The sequence below is a fragment of the Nicotiana sylvestris genome, chromosome 1 (genome assembly GCF_000393655.2).
Source record: "Nicotiana sylvestris chromosome 1, ASM39365v2, whole genome shotgun sequence".
NCBI classification, from domain to species: domain Eukaryota; kingdom Viridiplantae; phylum Streptophyta; class Magnoliopsida; order Solanales; family Solanaceae; genus Nicotiana; species Nicotiana sylvestris.
Genome location: NC_091057.1, coordinates 120,472,276 through 120,493,450, shown reverse-complemented (window position 1 = coordinate 120,493,450; position 21,175 = coordinate 120,472,276). Strand labels below are relative to the sequence as shown.

The window sequence follows — 21,175 nt, the reverse complement described above, 5'->3', positions numbered from 1 at the left end:
GTGTGTCTGGTCAGAAAGGAATCGCAGGTGTTTTGACGGGATATCAACTCCTCCTATGGTGCTTAAGGCTAGATGTCTTCTATGGTTGTATAGTTGGCACAATTTAGCTCCTAATGACTGTCATATGAAGTTTTTTGATTGTCAGCTCTTTAGCTCTTGCTTAGCTCTTTTTTGTTCATAGCTGACTGTCTTTTATGTTCTCTCTTTTGTACTTCTTGTATCTTCTGGATGCCATATATAAAATTCCACTTACTTCATCAAAAAAAAGAAAGCTCCAGGAAGTGTGTAAAAACCACAACACTAGAAAAGAAATATTTTATGTAAATAGATCTCCCATGTGCAAACTTTATTGTTTTAAATAAGTATCTTCCGAGTGAAGGATTAAATGTCTTCTTAGGCTCTCTTATTAAAAATATTATATTTGATAAACATTGTTTATTTCTTCCTGGGAGAGTCGATCAACTTCCATATCCTGTCATTCACTTATGATGTCATTATTATAGCACCTATGTTGATGCTAAGAAACCAAAAGACAGATTAATCTACATGGGGTATACCTCATACAATAAAGAAATTGCTGACGCAATAGCTTCATCCTTTGGAGGTTCAAGAGCCTAACAAGACGAAGTTTGGGAAGAAAAAATGAGTTAGAAAATCCATAGAACAAAATGCATAAAATTGCATCTGAATAAAATTTAAAAATATAATAAAATCACCATAGACAAAAATAGCTTTATGCTTCCAAGTGATAGCAGTTTGATTTGTAAGCACAATTCTACCAAAGGCATTCGCAGCATCTCCGGGATCTAGCAAGGCCAAATTAAACATCAGCGCAATGTAAGAGAGAAGATTATCTGAAACGAAGAACAGCAGTACTAGATAAAGTAACGAGGAAAAACCACTAATACCCCATACCTGGTAAGGTCGCATGAGCTTCTCATATCGGTAAGAAGTATAGAGACAAAAGCAGATTCCTGGCTTTACACGTCCAGCTCTGCCTCGACGTTGCCTTGCATTTGCTTGAGATATCCAATCTTCAACCATGCTTGACAATTTCTAAAATCAAGAAGTTTAAACAATAGCAAATGTGATTACTGGTGCACCAGATTCTGGAGACAAAAAGCAAAGGGAATTGACATTTCTTTAGACGAAACACGCAAAAGCAGAGGTCCCGACAAGTAAATCATGTCATTTAGAAATTCAGCAATAAAAGCTCATGACTGGATCTAGAAAAGCCTAACAGGCTGGTATCCTTATCGCATGCTAAAGGAGTAAAGAACTAAGGCCTTTCACTTTATTTAAAGATTAAAAAACCCAATTTAGAAAACCAGATGATATGCAAGTCATCATTGCCTTAACCTCATCACCAAGCAAAAATATAATTTTGTCCTCTCTCTGGTTTTGATGTTGTCGAAACCACTTCATCAGCTAAACCAGTTTGCCACAGAAATACATCTAATGAGCTTTTATTTACCTAACAGAGATGACAATATATGTGTGAGTTGAAGCTTTTCTTCTGCTGATACTTCTGGACCTAGTCATAGGCTCATAACCATCTATAGAAAAATATTTCTCTATCCAAATCGCAATGCTGAACAAGTCTTGCAGCCAATTTCAAATTCACACACCAAAATCTAAAAATGACAGAAAACTTATGATCGAAAATGCCTCCATAGATACATGCAAACATTTTTTATAGCAGTACCGCTAGGCACCAGCCATTATCTAGATGGAGTTGTCGTAACACTTGTATTGCGGGGCCAGAACTTGAAAAGTCTAAAAAGGTTGATGAAATAAAATATTTCAAATGTTAGATATAATTCATGTAGAAGCATGAAGCCACATGGAGGGCCCTTATATTAATTATTGTAGTACAGAACAGCAAACATGCAAATAAGCTGCCGTATGTTGAGACAACAATCTTCTGAAATAATCAGCCTTGGCATTAGCTACGAAAGAGAGCAGAAAACCTACCTTCTTTGGATTATAGCGATTTTCTTTGTGCTTTCCACAGTCTACCACATAAACTACATCATCTATGGTTATGCTAGTCTCTGCAATATTTGTGGCTATTATAACCTGAAAGAGGTAATTCCCAAGTCAAATACAGAACAATAAGCAAATTAATCATTTAAGAATAAACAAAATGGCGATGACAAAGAAGAGGTCCTTTCCGTACAACTATCAATTGAAGGAAGTATGGTCCAACAAGAACTCATGGAGTAAATGATGAGCATGCATATCTAGACAGGTAGAATGATGTTCAGCATTATCTGCAATAAGACAAAATAAACATAGCTCGTTCCATCTTGGACCTTTCCATTCTTCATATCATGCACCACATGGTTGTAAATGTGTTCTTGCTGAATCACTCTTGAGAAGAAACTCACCCAAGCAGCTTCAAGATTCAAACTGAAGTTCTAACTTTCAATTTTTAAGAGACCTTGCACACCATTTTGAACCCTTCCTGACACGGTTCTTCATTATAAACGACATCAAGAAAGGTTGCCCTTTCTCGGCTCTCTATGAAGATAGTACCAGTAACAATAAAAGGATGTCATACTGGCACTACTTAATAATTAGGGGTGTGAAACGGAGTAATTGAACTCTATTATATCATGTACCAGTCACACAACCAGATGGATAAATGTGCCAATCATATCATTTGAAATCAAACGTGAATTATGTCAGTAGGCAAGGGTTTTGATTCAAATTGAAAGGTAGTCGCCAACGAAAGCTGAAAAGTAGAAGTTGTTGGATGAGGCCTCTGTAGGAGCGGAGCAGCAAGTACTTGAATAATGACATAGCAGTAAGAGCATGGGAAAGCTAGGATGAAGACAGTAAGCTTGTTGGCTTCATCACATAGGTTTTAATCAAAATGTAATTCTCGGGTATTAACAATCAGTACAAGATCTAGGGTAGGGTGCCAGATTGCAAGAGCAATTAGAGCATTGTGTGGTCAATGAGAGGATATGCAAAGAAGGGAAGTTTCTTCTCAGCTAAAAGTCTATAAGACTTCATATCCCTTCTACTTGGTATGTGTAATAGCAAAAGGAGATCCAATTGCTAGTTCTGGTAGAAGGTAATTTGCAAGCCCAAGTATCTGTTCCATTCAAGCATTTTCTAAGGGCAAATCATTAGAAATAAATCATCAAAATGAATTACTGCACTACAGACAGGGAAACAGCAATTTACCATCTTCCAGTATTAGTTGATTTAATTGTGTTCAGACAATGATGCAGATTAATAACACAAGAAAGACACCGTATAACCAACACGCGAAAGAGAACAGAAAAGCGCAGAGGGAAAAGAACCCCAACTGAAGAAGATAAGATGCATACAGTGGAATTAGATAGCATAAATGTCTACAACAAAAGAACCTAAGCTTAAATAGAAAACATTACCTTACGGATGTTTTCCGGAGGTCTCATAAACACTTTTTTCTGATCCTCGGATGCTACAGAAGAATGCAAAGGAAGAATCCATTCAGAAGACTGTCCACTAAACTGGAAGGAGACCGACAGTCTATCAAGTAAGGTATGTATTTCTCCTACCCCCTGCAGCAGAATATATTTCACAAGTCAAACTTCCTTTTTATGCAGACATAAAACTCTGAAAGAGAAAATCAAAACCTAATTTAAGTGTTAATTGATGGACTTACCGGTAAGAAAACCAGTATAGCACCCTCCGGGTATGTTTCATCAATGTAGCATACCAGGTCTTCGAGAAGATCATAATCAATAATTTCTTCATTCAATTTCCTCTGACAAATGGTTCATAACGGTATTCTTTCAGTAAAGTGTTTTAGGATTTTAATTTGCATCAATGAACAGAAACTTTTAAGAAAAAATTACCAAATTTTTTTGAGTTTGTTCGCTGTAGTTTTGATAATTACTGGGATCATAATAGGGATTAATATATTCTTCAGAGAGCAGCGATTCATCACCCCATCCAGATAGGACAAGGTTCTTCTTCCCCCTGTGATTGCCAATAGGAGCATTCTGCAGCCATCCAATTGGAAGATATAAGAAGCTCTCAAGCTACATAAACAAAAAGCTAACACATTGAACTTCAAGTCAATAACAATAAGATCTACTTCAACTGTAAGTCAGTACCAGAGCAACACTCATGATGGTTTGTCAGGATCCATTCGCTACTAATAATGGATTTTGATCAGAGATTAGTTAGAAGCTAAAAGTATAGATTGGTATAAGAGATGACCTCAAAACAGTTCCAAAGCAGAAGCCAGAAATTGCCAATGAGAGCATTATTTGGCAAAGAAAGAAAATTTCAAATTTCAGTCCATCTAAAATGTCAATTAAGGCAGGTAAACTGAAATACCTTTTCCCTAGTAGATGTACCATAGCTCAAAGAAGCAGGAGAATCGGATGCAAGGCGGTAGTTGGTACTCTCATAAATATCCTCGAGAAAATATGTTGAAACAGGATGTGTTCGGCCTTGAGCAGTAATTACAGGGCAGTGACCGAAGTAATGAGAAAACAAATGTGAATCTACTGTTGCAGACCTAAATAATGTAAAATAAAGAATAAATTCCACCATGAACAGTCATAAATATGAAAAAGGACACAGAACAAGAGAATGGGTACGAGATATTTATAAATGAAACCAAACCATACATGAGTATAACTTTCAGTTTTGCAGTACCAAGGGCAGATTGCTTCTGGATGAGACTCTTCAAGACAATGAGCAGAAAATCACCCTGTTGTGCAAAGAGATTAGTGTTTCTTCCAACTGGTTTCCAAATTTATTTATCCATTAATATACAACAAAAAAAGAGGATGAATCTGAGATTGCTAGTATATAATGTAGACCACAGCAAAAAGTGCTCTTTCCCTCCTCAGTTTGATGGTCCTAGTCATCCAGTGAATATGCAGCGAGCAAACGCTCCTTTATTCTAAATTCTCCTAACGCCCAACGATGAAGTCATTTAATTTCTTCTTTACAGTTTGCATACCCTTGTGTACTTCTTCCAAATTTGTCAAATTAATAATTCTTAATATGCTGTTTTTACAAGGTAAATATTTTTATTAATGTTGGGGAAATCCCCATATACAAGAAGTATACCAAAACGTAGTGAGACCAAGATCAAAATATGTTTCACTACAAAAGCCACCCAGTCATCTATACATACAAGAACCATTTTTTATGGCTTAAAATCATATTACCACAAGCTCTTAGCCAGTATGGAGTCAGGGTTCCTGCACTTGTCTATTTGGATTCACGGGGCGCCAAGAAAGGCATGCATTTTTAGTCGGTTGGCAGCAAGAAAGAAAATTACATATGTCGCTGTGCGTTATATATGCAAAAAAGAAAAAACAAGAAAAGACTTGAACATCTCCTCTTGCATTGTCAGGATGCAACTCGCCTGTGGTGAGAGATCCTGAGATGGATCGAGATACAATGGAGGATGATTGAGCCCAGTGAAGGAGGCACCATCCAATTAGACCTTTAGAAGAAGAAGAGAAGACAAAGGACGTCGGATATTGCCACTAGCACTCATGTGGGTCTTATGAAAAGAAAGGAATACGAGAACTTCTAAAGAGAGAATAGCCTCTCATTTCTCGTCTCTTTTATTCCTCTCATTTTTCATCTCTTTCGATGCACCTATGAGGTTTCGATTTGTATTAAAAATATTGGGCATCTTTTTGGGAGAGCATATTCTTTTGTAGGTTCCCTACCTTTTGGTATATGTATACGAGATATTTTCCCATCATAATAATATTATCTACCTTATCAGAAAACAAAAAGGAGAATGAATTAGTATGGACGTAACCAATTATCACAATGAATACTAGTTTAGACACTACGTCATGCATTTCCCTGGTTTATCTTCTCCTCTTTCCTCAAACTTTCAACATGTATAACCAACCGGATAACAATGGTCTATATCTAGTCGGCTACCATTAGTAGGTACCTAATGTCATTGGAATCAGCATAAGAAAAGATTTAAACAACATGCTTTCATATTCATGAGGTCAATTTTTTGATAGCCTGATCTATATTATAAGCCAGTAGTGGCAATTAACTAACAATAAAATATAGTTGGTCACCACAATTCATCAACAATGTCATCCAGTGCACAAAAAACTCACCAGAAGTGACCTCTCATGGACTTCATCAACAATGATATGACTAACACCAGCCAAGTTTTTATTTCCCTGTAAAATAATACATTTAATATATAGCAGCAAAAGTTATTGGTTAATATTTTAACATTCTGCTAATTTATTTATATATTTAAAAAAGTAAAGTGGGCAAAGCATGTTATTACGACGAACAAATTCAAAACACAGAACTTGCAGTCAGTAAGCATGCAATAATTAGTAGGCGACTTACTGAAAACATTCTCAAAAGAATGCCAGTTGTACAAAAGAGGAGCTTTGTTCTCTCATTCCTAAAAGAGAATGAAGAATTAATAGATGATGTTTTGACATAATAATCACAAGAGAATAACAGAATCATTATGATACTTCAGTATTAATGATAATAATAGTTTTTAAAGCATGAGTATAAAAGGATACTTATTCTGGGTAGACCACTGATGGGAGATTCCTGTGTCTATATATGATGACAACCAGACCCATAAAAAGTTCAGCAAAAACAGGCTTGGAATGCTTAAGGAAAGCTACGCTCAGCAGGAAAAGTAGCAGAGCATTTATGCACAAAATTGGCTATCCATGTGAACCCGAGTATCCTAAAATTCGAGACCGAAATCCTTCTATTTCTCGATCCAATCAGCAATGTCTTATTTATATTCCTACTCCTCCCACGAGCCATGCGTGGTAGACCAGATTAAAACATATTTAATGTGATCGACTGAGATGATCATGCACAAACCAAGTGAAATGATAATGCATAATCCATACATGCAGCCACCTAGAGATAAATGACTGATGTTATTAAGCAATGGTAGCTTCATCTACCTAAACAAGTAATATAAATCAATTTCCAAACATGAGCAAATTTTGAGTCAACATGACATCCAATTTCATGATTCTGTATCCTTTTTTTTGTTGGGAAAAAGTGCTTTTGTATCCATTTAAAATGAAGACTTTGGGAAGCAATACCTTGCACTATCGAGGCGAACTTGGTAACCAACCAAGGAGTCACTCGAACCTGGTGAAGATTCACAACGCTCATCAGCAACTCTTTCAGCCACTGAAATAGCCTAGCAAAGAGAAAATGATAATCAGCGATCTTGTTAAGTGAGAGAAAACCAGATATGTAGGTGTAAAGAGCAAGATGAAAGCATTGCCCAATGACAAATAAAAATGAAGAGGAAGAGAATCCAATCTTACCGAAACCAATAGAGAAAATCTCAAGTAGTGGTTGACAAGTATCTACCCCCCCCCCCCAAATAAAAAGAAGAAAAAATTATCTATCCTAATTTCTGAGCTCCATGCATGTGTGCTTCTAATATGATCGATTTCTTGTGTATGTGGCAGGAGATCCAATATACAAGAGCTCAAACTAGCATTGTCCTTGATGTGATAGACTTCTTCTAAATTGGAGTGCTTCACGAAGTCCAACTAATATTCTGTACCGACAATTCAACTAACTACAACATTAATCCTTTTTTCAACAAGGTAAGATTTTATTAATAAAAGGTACCAACTACCAAGATGGTAGTAGTTACAAAAGACCAGCATCTACCGTTAACATGGCAACTACACATCTCCTATATCCTCTAAAAAATCCATGTATTGCTCCATATTTTCCCTAGTACTTCTTTTACACCAGAGATTCAAATTTAATAAGCATCTATTCTGAATCCTGGATATATGTTGCCTTTTCCCTTCAAAAGAGACCCTGTTTCTTTCCAGCCATATTTTCCATAAAACACATAGAGGGATTGTTCTCCATATTCACTGTTGCCTCTTTGCCATTCTTTAGAGTTACCATGTCTCCAACAAGCTCTTTTTGCTGGGGGGCATTGCCCACTTGACACCATACATATTTCGGAAGAGCTCCCAACACGTATAGCATCTATTACTTAGAGTAATTCCTCTCTTTTGCAGGTACTCCTGAGTGAGGCAAGCTTCCTTTGCTGCAACCCATACAAAACAAGCAACTTTAACCGGTGCCTTTGTCTTCCATATTGCTCTCCATGGCCATTCTGATTCATATAACCCTTGTTTCTGTAACAAACTATAACATCTGCTGACTGTGAAATTTCCATCATTGCTTGCTGCTCAGATCAATGAAACTCTCCTGTTGTCCTCCAAACTGACAGTGTCCAGTTATTGCATCAACTGAGCAAATTCGTTTACTTCCCAATCATTGAGACCCCTCTTGCAGATCAGCTGCCAACCATTGCTTGAATAAAAATCTCGCTACTCTCCCATTTTGATTTGTGGAACAACTGTATAAAACTAGAAATTTTGCTCTTAAGCTTTCATTCCAAGCCATACATCAGACCACAATTGAGTATTATTACCATTCCGCAGTTTCAACTGTACAAACTGGCTGTATTCACCCCGAAGATTGCTGATAGTGCTCTAAACTCCACCCTTTGAAGAGGACTAGACTGAGAAGGGAGAAAGTCCCTCCTTCACAATTTGGCATCTAGCAATTGTCGATGGCCACCATGATTCTTTCCAAAAGCCGTTGTGACGACAGCTTTCCTATTCTGCCCACTATCTGATTATTCTTCTGGGAGTTCAACAATTCTCTTATCACTGTGCCAGCAACTTTTCCACTTACTCTTCGATCGACAATTCAAGCTATGTCAATGATGTCAAGAAGATTTGCATCACCATATCTCCTTTCAGTAACTGAGAATAAATTTGTTTCCGGTGTGTTGCAAAGAGCAATTTCTTTCAATGTGCAAGTTAGCGATTCTCCAAAAAAAGAATCCAGCTCTTCTTTTTAGTGATTCTTCACAATTATCAGGACACTATTCGAGTGACTGCTTATTATCTCGCTGGCTTTTAAGTATTACTTGTTTAGAAATAAACAAACTCAAGTTGTTTCACCACTTTGAGTTTTAGGGAGTGTGTTAAGTATCATAGAATAGTTTATTATGAGGAATATTCTTAATAATTATGCTAAAAGTCAAGAAAATCATGAAGAATATAATTGTCGTTTATTCATATTGATTATCCCATAATTATGAAAGTTACCTTATTTCATGACACTCAAGAATTCTACATAAGGGGCCACATTTTTTAATTATGAGAATAAGGAGCCATGTTGTTGTCCACCAATTTCAATAGAAGTTTTTTTTTATTCTTCCTTTTTTGAAGTCCCACCATAACAAAAACTTAGAATTCATTTTTCACTCTCACAATCAGCGAAAAACTGCAAAAGCATAAATAGTCACTTCCTCTGAGTCCAGTTTTCACTCTCACAACCAGCTAAAAGCTGCAAAAGTATTGGCATCTCCGTGAAAGATATACAAAGTAGTATTGGCATCTCCGTGAAAGATATACAAAGTGACAAGTGTTATCATAGAAGTTGAGAATGTCAGCAGAACAGGCGCGTAGGAAAATTACATTTTATTTTGAGTCAAATAAGCAGAAAGTTAAAAAAAAGTTACTTCCAGAGCCACTGTTTCAGCCAGTGCAAGCATATATATGATTACTGAAGGATAGCACTGACCGCGATTCTCCTTGGTTGTGTGCATATAATGTTACAATGTCCCCCACATCCTGATTCAATCATGTCATCCAGTATAAATTGAGGGACCTACAGAAATCAAAATGTAAAATTTCAGTGTTTCCAGAAACGAATGAAAATTTACAGGATACCCTCCATTGCACATAAAAATCATCTTAGTTGACTTCTTAGGTCAATTAGCTTTATTTGGAATAGTATTTCTGCTGACTTATTTCTCTAGCAACTGTCTCCGCAGCTCACTATCTGAGTTTTTAAATTTTATTATTAGCTCATTATCTGAGAATTAAAAGCACTGATTTGCTATTCCGCTAATTTGACAAAACATGTCAAACTAGGATCATTGCTTAAAAATAGGGAAAGAAAGTTGTCCGACGAGTGGGAAAAAAAATGACCAAAGCACATAATTAGTAGCACCGAAACAAGTGAAAGCTGCAGCGCAACGCAGTATTGAAGTAATTTGGAAAATATAAAGGCAAAATTTATGAATTCAACACCTGAGTTGTTTTCCCGCAACCTGTTTCCCCACAAATGACCAAAACATCATTCTCCTCCAGTGAATGCAGAATCTTGCCTTTTAAGTCAGCAATAGGAAGGGCAGCCCGTGATTTCAACATTTCCTGCACGAAAGACACAATAAAATATCTTCACAAATTAAAGCAGACAAGAAGGTAAACGACATCAATGGTAAAATATTTCAAACTTATGAAGAGAAAAGAGGGAAATAAGGAAAGCCACTATGTAATGACTCCTACAGAAGTGCATGATATAAGGCTGGATACACTTGGACCACCATTTCAGTGAATGCGGATAACCTGAAACCTCAGAATCCCAGCGAACAACTGCCCCCGGTCAATTGTTAGTCATAAAAGCTCTACCCAAATAACGAAATAACATGAAAAAGTGAGAAACCAACCCAGGTTTAGCAAGCTGCAGACAAGCTCTATAACAAAGCAAAAAAAAAAATCAATTGTGTTAGACAGTCTCTCTACCTTCAAAAGGTAGGGGTAAGGCTGCGCACACACTACCCTTCCCACCCCCCAATTTGTGGGACTACATTGGATTGTTGTTGTAAGCAACTGTGTTAAAACTAAAAAATGTAAAGAATCATATATTAACCCTAACTTGCAACAAACTCCAAATTCCCTCACCCCCACCCCCCAACCCAAAAAAGGAAAATGAAAGACTAGATATATTTACAGCCCTCAGTGCAAGTAAAATGGAGCTCCAACTGCAACCGCTAGAGCCCTCTAGTTCTTTTTCTTCTGTCTTCAGGATCTTTTCTACCTTTTATTCATTGTCATCTTTCAAGTTCTTCCATCATTTAAATCTGAGTTATTCATTTGTGATGTCTATATAGCTATTTAAAAGTGTAACAAGCAGCCCGAGACGAATGACAACATAATTTTAATAGTATAGACCTAGGAAGACTCTAACCTGGTACTTCTTTAACTTCTTTCTACCCTCTTGCTCCTTTTTCAGAGAGAAACTTTCTGCTTCTTTACTTGGGTTTCTGTCTGCAGAAAGACAAAGAGGTTATCAGCAAAACCACCTTTTACATTCTGAAAGAGCAGTGAACTCCCAAATGCCTCCAAACCAACAAGAACTAACTGGTATACAAGATTCTGTTACGGTCAAATTCACCCTTTACCGTCCCTAAGGGCAATGCTGAACCTATACCCAAACAGAAAGCATTATCTATTTGAGGTACTTTCATTTTCCCCAACACGAGACAATTAGTTTGCTTATTTGGCTTTTCTTGCCAATGAGTTATATCTTCCCCAAAAGAAGGAAATAATGAAAATCAATCTACTTAAAAGGGCACAAATTGAACTGCAATAGACATCAGAATAAATCTATTATTGCCAGCTAATGAACAGCAAAGCGAACGCAAAAGAAAAAATGTTCAGCCTTACTTGATCTAGATCCATGGTTGACACAAAATCAATAAATCAAAGCAAAAAAGATGTTCAAAAACTAGCAGTGCCTAGCTGCATAAGAGTTATCAAAAATTTTGCACTGTTCAAGCAAATAGGTCACATCTTGAAGTTATTTCCTGATGCAAACCAGAAAAGAAATCCATAAGCATAATTCACCTGTAAAATCAGCAATTGCTGTTTTATCTTCAGTGGCGTGAGGCTCTAAAAACTTTTCATCACTAGCATTATTGGAGACATCACAATGAGTTATGTTTTCAGAACCGCTGGTATCTAGTAATGAATCCACGAAATAGGCCCTTCGTTCCACTTGATCATCCACTATATCTATCACGGAATCACCTGTCCCCAAAAACACCACCATGCACATGAAAGAGGAGGAAATATCAGATCAGACCTTGAGAATGCAACTGTTACAGAATCGGGCTCTGCAGGTTGTGAATGAGAGCGTGCAAACACTGAGAGATCGGCGGAAAGAAAAACTAACAGAAGAGAAAGAAGATGAGCAACAAGCTAAAATATGAACATTGATGCCTGCACCTTTAGTGCTGACTACATGTTTGAAAAATGCTGATAGAGAACGTGATAAGTTAGCACTGCTCAGCGAAACCGTTTTTAAGGGTTGAAATAGATTTTGGAGGGATTATTCTTTTTTCATGGGATTTGTTTTAATAAACTCCTTTTATCTTTGTTCTTGTTTGGAAAGAAGTTGTAGCATTAGTTTTGCCTATGGACCAAGTTTATTGGGTGTATTACCTCTATGAAAGTTTCACCAATCAAAAAAGAGCAATGTTTATCATGCAAGGTTTGCAGTAAAAAGATAAGATAAACAATCTTGGGCTCTATGGCTACAAGAGTCCACAGTTTGATCAGGGTGAAATATAAAATTGAGGCACCAAAATGCTTAATATAATATCATTATTAAACATGTGACTGCACGTGAAGTAAGAAAATCACCTTCCTCCCACTGCAAAATAAGTGATGCATATGGCTCAGTAATTGGCATGTGAACTGGGAGATCTGGAAACAAGCGATGGAGAGCATAGGCTGCAACTCTGTTTTGTGCATCCTGAGCAAATCAGAGTTCATAAAAGAAGAGAATCATGTTCAGATTCACATTTCAAAACAAAACATAGCAAATTAACAAAAAAGTTGACAAGTACTTTTACAACAAATCTCTGCAACTACCAAGTTATTTTATATGCTTAACCAAGACAATTGCTTAGTTAATTGACACGATGTCTGCTTTCAGAAACCTACATCATGAATTTTGTGATAAGGGCTTTTCTTAATCAGATTGGTGAAATGGCTTAAGAGATGTGATAGAAGCAGAGTGGAGAAAATAGAGCATGGGTGTGACCCTCAAACAAAGGAAGAAATCATAAGGCTTTTGAGGGGACGAAACGACCATTATTTCAATTACGGAGTGTTAATTTTAGATATTTTAGGTGCACAAATGATTCTCCAAACAGGTATAGATGACTAGACTGACTTGCGGGAAGCAATACCCACTGTTGTGAAAAGAGCTCGCTTCAGCACTTAAAGCGCGAAGCGAAGCGAAGCAAGACCTCGGCAGCTTCTGTGATGTGAAGCGTAGCAGGTTGAATAAAGCAAGCGCTTCTGCAAAAAAAGCGAGAAGCGTAAAAGTGACAGTAGCGACAGAAGCGAGCGCTTCTACATATTAAGGACTGCCAACGTTAAAAGTTTAAAAAGTTCATCAACTTCAAGCCCAGGTATGTGATTACTTCCTCCTCTTCCTCCTCCTCCTCCTCAGTGATAAATTGCAGCGAAATGCTGCCCAATTTTTTTCGTATACTTACTGCCATTTTTTTTATTTCATTTAATGCTCATTTTGTGCTTTAACTGATGCTACTCTTTAGTTTTTACATTGAAGTATTGAACATTTGCTTACAGTTATATGTGTTGTTGTGCAGTATTTATTTTATTTTATTTTTTTAAATTCCGCTTCACTTCAAAAAAGCGAGCGCTTCCCTTCTCGTTCTCGCTTTAAGCGAAAAGGGGCTTGTTGCTTTTCCTCGCTTCACGCTTTTCACAACTGTAACACTCCTCAAATCTATAAAAGTTTCAAGACACGCTAAATATAGAATTTAAATTTTTTTTTTTGTTAATCTTAAATTATACTTCTATTACGGATTTAAACCCTTGTGATTGATTTTTGAGTTACTTTTCTATTTATAAATAATTGGATATACAATTAGGGGAATATTAATAATTTTATATTAAAGGTGTGTATCATTAATTATTAGTTAAGTTAAAACAAACAAAAAAAGGAAAAAAAGGCCTAAAGCCCATAAAATGGGCTGTTGGAAAATAAAACTTCAAGCCTTAAGAAAACAGAACAAAGTTCTGTCATCCACGAAAAAGGTTAGAAGGCAAAAGCCTTAGACAAAATCCAGAACTAACTCACGAAGTAGAGAGCCACGAAACAGAGGCTGTTTACTCATGCAGGCAACGGAAGATCTAGGATTCTTTACAAATCACTAATTCTTGAACTCAGGTATGTAAAATTTTCTATTGTCAATTACCCTACAGTAGTAATAGATAAGAAATGAATAGTTAATTCCCTTCCCTTCTTTCTCTATATGGACAATAAATTCCATGTTTAGGTATGAAACTTTAAAATTAATTAAAATGCACTGGTTGCTGTAGAATCAATTATTTGACGGGTATAAATTGGGCTGGGGCCTACGTATTGGCTCAAGGAGTTTTGAGGGGAGTTGATATACCCCTTTATTAAAGTAGTTTAACTCACAAAAGCACGCATACAAGGTGTTTGATGAATTGCATAAAAGAGCTAATATATACTTAATTGGAGTGAGTAAGTACCTATTAGCTTAGAATTATTTTCTAGTTAAAATTTAGATGATTATTGTGATATATGTGCATAAATTTTCAGATTTTTTGTGTTATTCTTATATGCCATTTTCATGTTGAAAATTCATGAAGAAGCAAAAATCTTTAGAAATAATTTTGAATATTTATTTCATTCTTATGCCATACCTTACCTTTAAGGATTCAAGAATAAGTATGTTTGAAAGATTTAAATTTGAAAAATCACAAGAAGAAGTTTTAGAAAGAAAAGATTTTTGGGAGTATCCTTTATTCTGAGAAGGGGTCATCGTCCAGGCCGAGGGTCCTGACCAAGGCGTTGACTTCGTGAAACTACTCGTGCCAAAGTAGGAAGCACACGAGCCGAGGGTCTTGTTGCTGAGAATTTACTTAAGTCAGGCTAAGGTATGGTACATGAGTGCTGAGAACCATGGAACGAGTGGCACCTCGTTGATTGGGCCTATTCGATCAGGTTGGGATCGCACCCGTGCCGATCACACGGTGACTAAGACAGAAATAGGTCAGGATAGTTGGAACTCCCAAAGTATAAAGTGAAGTATTTTTTTTATAAGAAAGAAAAAGAAAAAAATTTCTTTTAGAATATTCATAAACTGCTATTATGCAATTATTTTAGAATTGTTCTTATAAGCTTTATGTTTTACATGCATTTAGAATCTTTGCTCGTAATGTATATGTTATTAAAGTCTCGTCCCCTGTCGTTAAGACTCACTGAGTACAATGGATGGTACTGACGTTCTCTTTTAGGAACCTACGTTGGTCTGCGGTAGAACGTAGGAACCCGTTCTGCAGGCGAGCAAGCAACGGGTTAGGACTTCCCTCACTTCCAGTACTATTGGTGAACTCCGCTTTTGTTCGTGGAGTATTCCTTAGAGTCATCTTTATTTAGCTATTTCTTTGTTTACTTAGAGAACTGGTCAAGAAATCTCATGTCCTGAGCAGTGCGTCAGTTTATCAGTAGAGGCTTCATAGACATAGTCGTTGGGTTAAGATTCAGATGTTTTTGATAATAACTTAGCAGTATTTCAGTGATTACTACGAATAAAGTTTTGGAGTCGGTTTATTTTAGATATTTAAAATTAATTAAAAGTATTTGGTTACAGTATTGAAGTTATAATAGATTTTATAAGCGCAGATGGTTCGCTCGGTCATGTTTAGTGATCGGGTACCGGTCCCGGCTTGTTTAGAAAATGGGTCGTGACAACAACACTATCAATACCTCATTGTCGGCTTCCTTTGAAATATACCTCTTGTAGAGGGAATGTTTCCCTTTCAGTCAATCTCTTCTTTCCAAAAAAAAGGTTCAATGTGCAGCTTCAGCCCAGAAGTTACCATTTTCCCTTTATGCTCTTACTAAAACTTGACCACTGATCATTCCAAACTACAACATAGATTGTATGTTCATCCAAGTTCCAATTATGTCATTCCTTCAGATTAAGTAAGACCTATGGAAAAAATTATCATATGTTTTTCTATAAGAGAATGGCATCACAGTTATGGCAGAGTCCTGCCAACCATGGGAAAAGCAAATAGAGAAGAGAAATTAAGAGCTCTATGAACTGCCTCTTATCAACATTGTATGAACTATCAGTTAAACACTCAGACGGGTTAAGAAACACCAGGGATCCGCAAAGGGGTTAAGAGCTCCTATAACAGTATTTCTTTTCTTGCTTTGCCAGGATAATGCACTTCAATAACATCATTAGTCGAAAAATAACTGGGGTTCTGTCACTTTACCCTTCATGGTTTCAATAATTTCACACTTTCCTTTTCTTTCTTGCAACCATGTTAAGAATTGAAGTGTGGTTTTGGGCAGTGACAAAGTGCAAACTGGACAAGCTTAAACGGCAAACTGAAAAAACTCTAGAGAAATTGATCAAGAGCTTAAGTAAAAAACAAGGTTAAAAAGGTCAAATAAGAACACCAAAGATTTTCAATATCATTCGGTAGTGCAGTTCTAGGGGCCCTCACATATCACAGCCTGACTAAGAATTCAGTCTGCTAAACTAGAGGGACAAACAATGTGTCAAGACATAATTAAAAAATAAAAGTATCCTCTCTCTAATAGCTTAAGCTTTTAGATGAGATGGTCACATACTTCAACATGGTCACAGAGTAGGCAGAGGTCCTAAATTCGAGTCTCATCGCCACCTATTATCAGAAAAAGAATCTCCACGTACTTTGCCCATAAAAAGAAAAGAATCAGGCTTGCACGTTAGGGGACGTGTTGATGACATAATTAAATAATAAAAGTATGTTCTCTCTAACAGCCTAATTTTTTTAGATGAAATGGTCACACACTTCAACACAATGTAGATATAGCTAAACATATTCCCTGCTATCTCATAAGAAACAAAGGGATAAATAACACACTCCTTTCATGTGAGTACAACACTTCTACCCATTATGGTATATTTTACACCCATAATCTGAAACGTGTGCATAGCGGCCAAATAGCACTAGTGCAATAATCATTGACTTCTCTTTCCTTTCTTTTTATGGGCATACAATTGCATACAGTATCAATAAAGCATTAGACGTTACCTCAGTAGTAGAAGAAGTATGATCCTGACTAGGAAGCTCGATTGTTACTAGCCCTCCAGCTTTTCTGCTCTTACCCCTCCCACTGGCTTTTCGCATTATACTAACAGTGTAATGTGAATTATTTCCTTTTCCAGGTATTTTCGCATATTTTGGTGCCTCCCACCCTGATCTTTGACAAAGTTGGTGAAGAAAAGCTTTTGGAATCTTTTGTGGATCTCCCTGCAATTATGACAACAGTTATAAAACTTTCTAGGAAGGAACAAAAACTTAAGAATAATAGCCAGAAGACCTCAAGTAGAAAAGGGAAGACACAAGTATACCGCAGTTCACATTTTTGCTAGTGGAGGGGGCAATTTAATTTCAGGCTGCAGGCCAGGTCCGCTCAGGTTCATCCAAGATTAACCTTCGTACCAACATCAGTTTACCTTTATAACACTACCAGTTTTTCCTTTTTCTTTTTGTTTAGTTTTTTTTCTAGGATAACGGTGGTAATTGGACTAGCTTCGGTGCACCTCGACTATTCCACCATGTATCTCCTACGTCCCACCAACACAGGATACCGGGTAACTCAACCCACCAAGGCTTAGGCAAATTGGAAGATATCACCTAGTGTTTTTGGTGTTGGCTAGAATTCGAACCCTAGTCTCCAAGGTGAAAATCCACCTCATTGAGAGCCAGGCCACACCCTCGGGTGCAATAACATTATCAGTTCTTTCAAAAGCTATGAACTTAGGGGCAATTACACCTTCTTCTGCCAAAGTAATTACATAGAAAAGGAAAACAATGAAAACATACTTCCTTCCGCCGAGAAGAGGTCACCCAATTTAGATTACAACTATTAGATTACACTATTGACTAGGCATCTTTATCCTGTTGTATCCTCCTTTATATCAAACGAGGAGCTCTAAATCTTCTTCATCTTTAGGTTTTACTAAAGAGGTCTAGACTACAGTCTACAGTGAAAAGTTTATAACTAACTCATAAGATCAGGTACCAAACTTTTACCTTTTTCCATATACCTTCTAACTTCTCTAAGTTTTTCTGACTACATAATTCTCTCATCTTTTCTTTCTTCTGCAGTTCTAGTATCGTAGATGACACATCAGCAGAGGAAACTTCATCAAATAAGAAATCACCAAGCTCTACGTCTTCTGCTTCTCCTCCTGGAGCCACCTTATCATCTATAGGACCACTTGATGGATTGTTTTCAGTGAACTCATTGGAACTGCTATTGACAGCCACCTTTTCATCAATTCCGATCTCCTGTTCATGAGTAGTTGACGTTCTGAAATTGTGTGAAGGAACATTATCAACATCAAGCTTCTCTGAAGATGTGTCCAACACTGCATGGTCGGAAGCACTTTCATGTGCAGATTCCAGGATATCATCCGGTAGTCCTATAGTAAATTTCGTAAGTCAACCTTGCTAATGTAATGGAATGAAAGCCCAATATAGAAATCTTTCCCACCTAGAGCAGATATCTCCTGCTTGATCTTCCGAATGGTTCGGCTAGCTTGTTCATGGCTCTTTTTGTCACCACGCTCTTTTGCATGAATAGCTTCCAGCCTTGCATTATGAAATTCTTGGACAATAGACTCAATACTACGCCTTTTTCGCGAGGCCTGTTGACCAACAAAACATGAATCAAGGACAATAGCATGCTTTTCAGATTTTTCATTTAAGTGTCCTTGAGGGATCTAGACCTTATATCTACTCTGCATCACTAAAATAGACAAAATTCAGTTTGCTACAACACGAAAAAAGGATAAATGCTTGAAGGAAATACCTGTTACTATATCTAGATTCAACTTTAAAATTAACAGGTCATTCCCGCAAGAGAAATAGCAGTACGAGCCTTCAGAGAATGTAGACCATATATCTACTCCACCCACCAGCCCAATCTAAAGCCTAAACATAATAACAATGAACTGGACAATGGAAAGGAAACCTTACATCATCACATAGTCATGACTAAAGAGGATGTAACACATATCATGTGAACTAATGCTCTATTAGGGTTAAAACATGAAAAAAGTTTCCATGAGATTTACCTGCTCTAGGGAACCATCGTCAAACAAACCAGATTCCCAACTTTCAGCTTCATCCTGCAAATTCATAGTAAAAGAAGATTGTATGGACTCAGAGTTAAATACTTCGAATTTCAGTGGTTTTTATATTTATAATATTGGGCACTTTAAGATTAAAAGATTGAGTAATTTATTTCTGATGACTGATCCAGATGGGATTAAGAGAATTGGACAGCGTCCAGCCGCCATATCCTACACTACACGGTGCATTGATTGGAAAAAGGTGACTTAAGCCAGACACAATTGCTTGTATCAACTGTAAAAAGTCTCTGTCTTTTTGTGGAAAGATAATGTCAATGCACCTTATGTAGGAGGGTTCACTGCAGACACAATTACATCCTTAGTTAAGTTTTTCTAAGACAACAGCTAGCTGCCGAACCAAACAATAAGTAAAAGTGTAAGGCATGCAGTAGTTAACTAGGCATACGCACTCCCCTACAGAACCTCTCTCAGTTACCTTTTAGTTTCCTGTAATCAGAAAAATTCACAAAACCTGAAATCAGATAAACTGCAGTAGTTTCACTGCATAACCTACATACCTCTTTGTTGAACTAGAAGTTTCAAGTAGAAATACCTCTTCCTGTTGTTCCATATACTGACGGATCCAATCTGCTTGTGCACGTTCGACTGTACGTAGAGACTCACTATCACTTCGACCCTTCGGCACAACTGAAACTTCAGGCTTTCTCTCATCTTTAACTTCTGCCACAGATGAATCTGCTGAAGGAACCCAATCTTCTCGAGCAGTTGATATGACACCAACAGAACCTGCCAAAATGCATGTACGACCATGTCTTAACTTTCTATATCCTAACACTTTTCCTCACTTGCCAATTCTGGAAATTAAACATAAAATTTCTCATCAATACTACCTTCATTCAATTGAGAAGTACCACTGGAAAACTTCAGAGGAAGCTCATTCCCTCGCAAATTCAAGCATAGCCAATCTAAAGCAGCTTCAAACGTAGCTCTCTCCTTCGTAATCATATACAAACAATTATTAATTCAAACACTTGAAATCAATATTTTGCCAAATAGAGTTTACATTTTTTTTTCTTTGAGAAATTGACAGGTTAAAAAGGAGAATTTAAGTACTCAATTTAGTGAGTGGAGACTTTTTTTTTTATTAGTACCTTGAGAGCGGATAAAGCGCGTTCGATTTGATCGTCGGAAAAGCCCTCGCAAGAGAGCTTTTCGTAAATAGAACGAAGTTTCTTGGCCTTCTGTGCTTTAGAGAGAGCATCCTCTGCCGGAATTGGAGCTGGAGATTGTGTAGACCGGCTGGAATTAAGCAGCAGCCGTCGGAGCCGGTTCTCGTTCTCGGCAGATATTTGCAATTTGGGACCAGTGGAAGAAGAAGAAGCTTTGCCTTTGGATGAGGATGATTGAGGTTTCTTCTTCTTCGGTGCCATATCTGAAACTTATAGTTCAGATGTTGTGAAGAAAATAGGCGGGAGAAAGAAATAACAATGGCGATGGAAGGACGATTTAACAATGAGCAGGGTACAGTATTAATATAGCACAGACTGCAGAGCTTTGACGGGAGAGCAGCTTGTTTGGATGTTGTTACCCGTTGTAGTATTGTATCGTTGTTGCAAAAGAATGCTTCTTTTGATTCTTTCCAAACTTATTATTCCACAATTTTATTTTATTCTTTATATCTTTTCCTATTTTAATTTCAAATCTTCACCCTACAACTTATTTTGTTTTTTTTCAGAAACGTTAAAGGTGTTTGTCGCCTTTTATTTTATTTTTTCTTCTAATTTACTTTTAACTCAATTCTAACTAGATGTGCTCATTTATTTTATATTCTTTTGTCTTGCTCCTTTGTTCTACGACTTATTGTGTTTTAAATAATTTTTATACATAATTTTTGATAAATTTAATATTTAAATAATTGAGGATATTTTAGTAAACATATCAATTACAGTACAATACGGTACAGTCAAATCGAACAGTAAAATATTATTTAACAATAACAAATAATACAATTTATTGTATTTATAAAACGATACAATACAATACGACACAATATAATACAATACATTATGAAACGATGGTGAACAATCATCCAAACAAAGTGTTAAACCGGGGACCAATTGT

The 21,175-nt window shown here is 36.8% G+C and overlaps 1 protein-coding gene across 5 annotated transcripts in view; it reads right to left on the bottom strand.

Annotated features, from left to right (window-relative positions):
- LOC104233501 (DExH-box ATP-dependent RNA helicase DExH7, chloroplastic) overlaps positions 1 to 20,669 on the bottom strand; it is a 33,651-nt gene extending 12,982 nt beyond the window's left edge. For 4 of the 5 annotated variants that reach the window (XM_009786900.2, XM_009786899.2, XM_009786901.2 and 1 more), the window contains exons 1-24: positions 20,206 to 20,669; positions 19,945 to 20,047; positions 19,647 to 19,840; positions 19,037 to 19,090; positions 18,454 to 18,607; positions 17,991 to 18,382; positions 16,986 to 17,204; positions 12,531 to 12,642; positions 11,733 to 11,915; positions 11,074 to 11,153; positions 10,134 to 10,256; positions 9,622 to 9,708; positions 7,089 to 7,189; positions 6,358 to 6,415; positions 6,114 to 6,179; positions 4,638 to 4,720; positions 4,342 to 4,525; positions 3,855 to 4,001; positions 3,662 to 3,763; positions 3,405 to 3,557; positions 1,975 to 2,079; positions 916 to 1,056; positions 717 to 806; positions 558 to 614 (exon numbers count right to left, since the gene is read on the bottom strand). In XM_009786900.2, coding sequence (XP_009785202.1) covers positions 558 to 614; positions 717 to 806; positions 916 to 1,056; positions 1,975 to 2,079; positions 3,405 to 3,557; positions 3,662 to 3,763; positions 3,855 to 4,001; positions 4,342 to 4,525; positions 4,638 to 4,720; positions 6,114 to 6,179; positions 6,358 to 6,415; positions 7,089 to 7,189; positions 9,622 to 9,708; positions 10,134 to 10,256; positions 11,074 to 11,153; positions 11,733 to 11,915; positions 12,531 to 12,642; positions 16,986 to 17,204; positions 17,991 to 18,382; positions 18,454 to 18,607; positions 19,037 to 19,090; positions 19,647 to 19,840; positions 19,945 to 20,047; positions 20,206 to 20,484 — 3,267 coding nt within the window. In that variant the 5' untranslated portion in view covers positions 20,485 to 20,669. The remainder of the gene's footprint in view (positions 1 to 557; positions 615 to 716; positions 807 to 915; positions 1,057 to 1,974; positions 2,080 to 3,404; positions 3,558 to 3,661; positions 3,764 to 3,854; positions 4,002 to 4,341; positions 4,526 to 4,637; positions 4,721 to 6,113; positions 6,180 to 6,357; positions 6,416 to 7,088; positions 7,190 to 9,621; positions 9,709 to 10,133; positions 10,257 to 11,073; positions 11,154 to 11,732; positions 11,916 to 12,530; positions 12,643 to 16,985; positions 17,205 to 17,990; positions 18,383 to 18,453; positions 18,608 to 19,036; positions 19,091 to 19,646; positions 19,841 to 19,944; positions 20,048 to 20,205) is intronic. The other variant, XM_009786898.2, reaches the window with a different exon arrangement.
- Between the last annotated feature and the right edge of the window lie 506 nt (positions 20,670 to 21,175).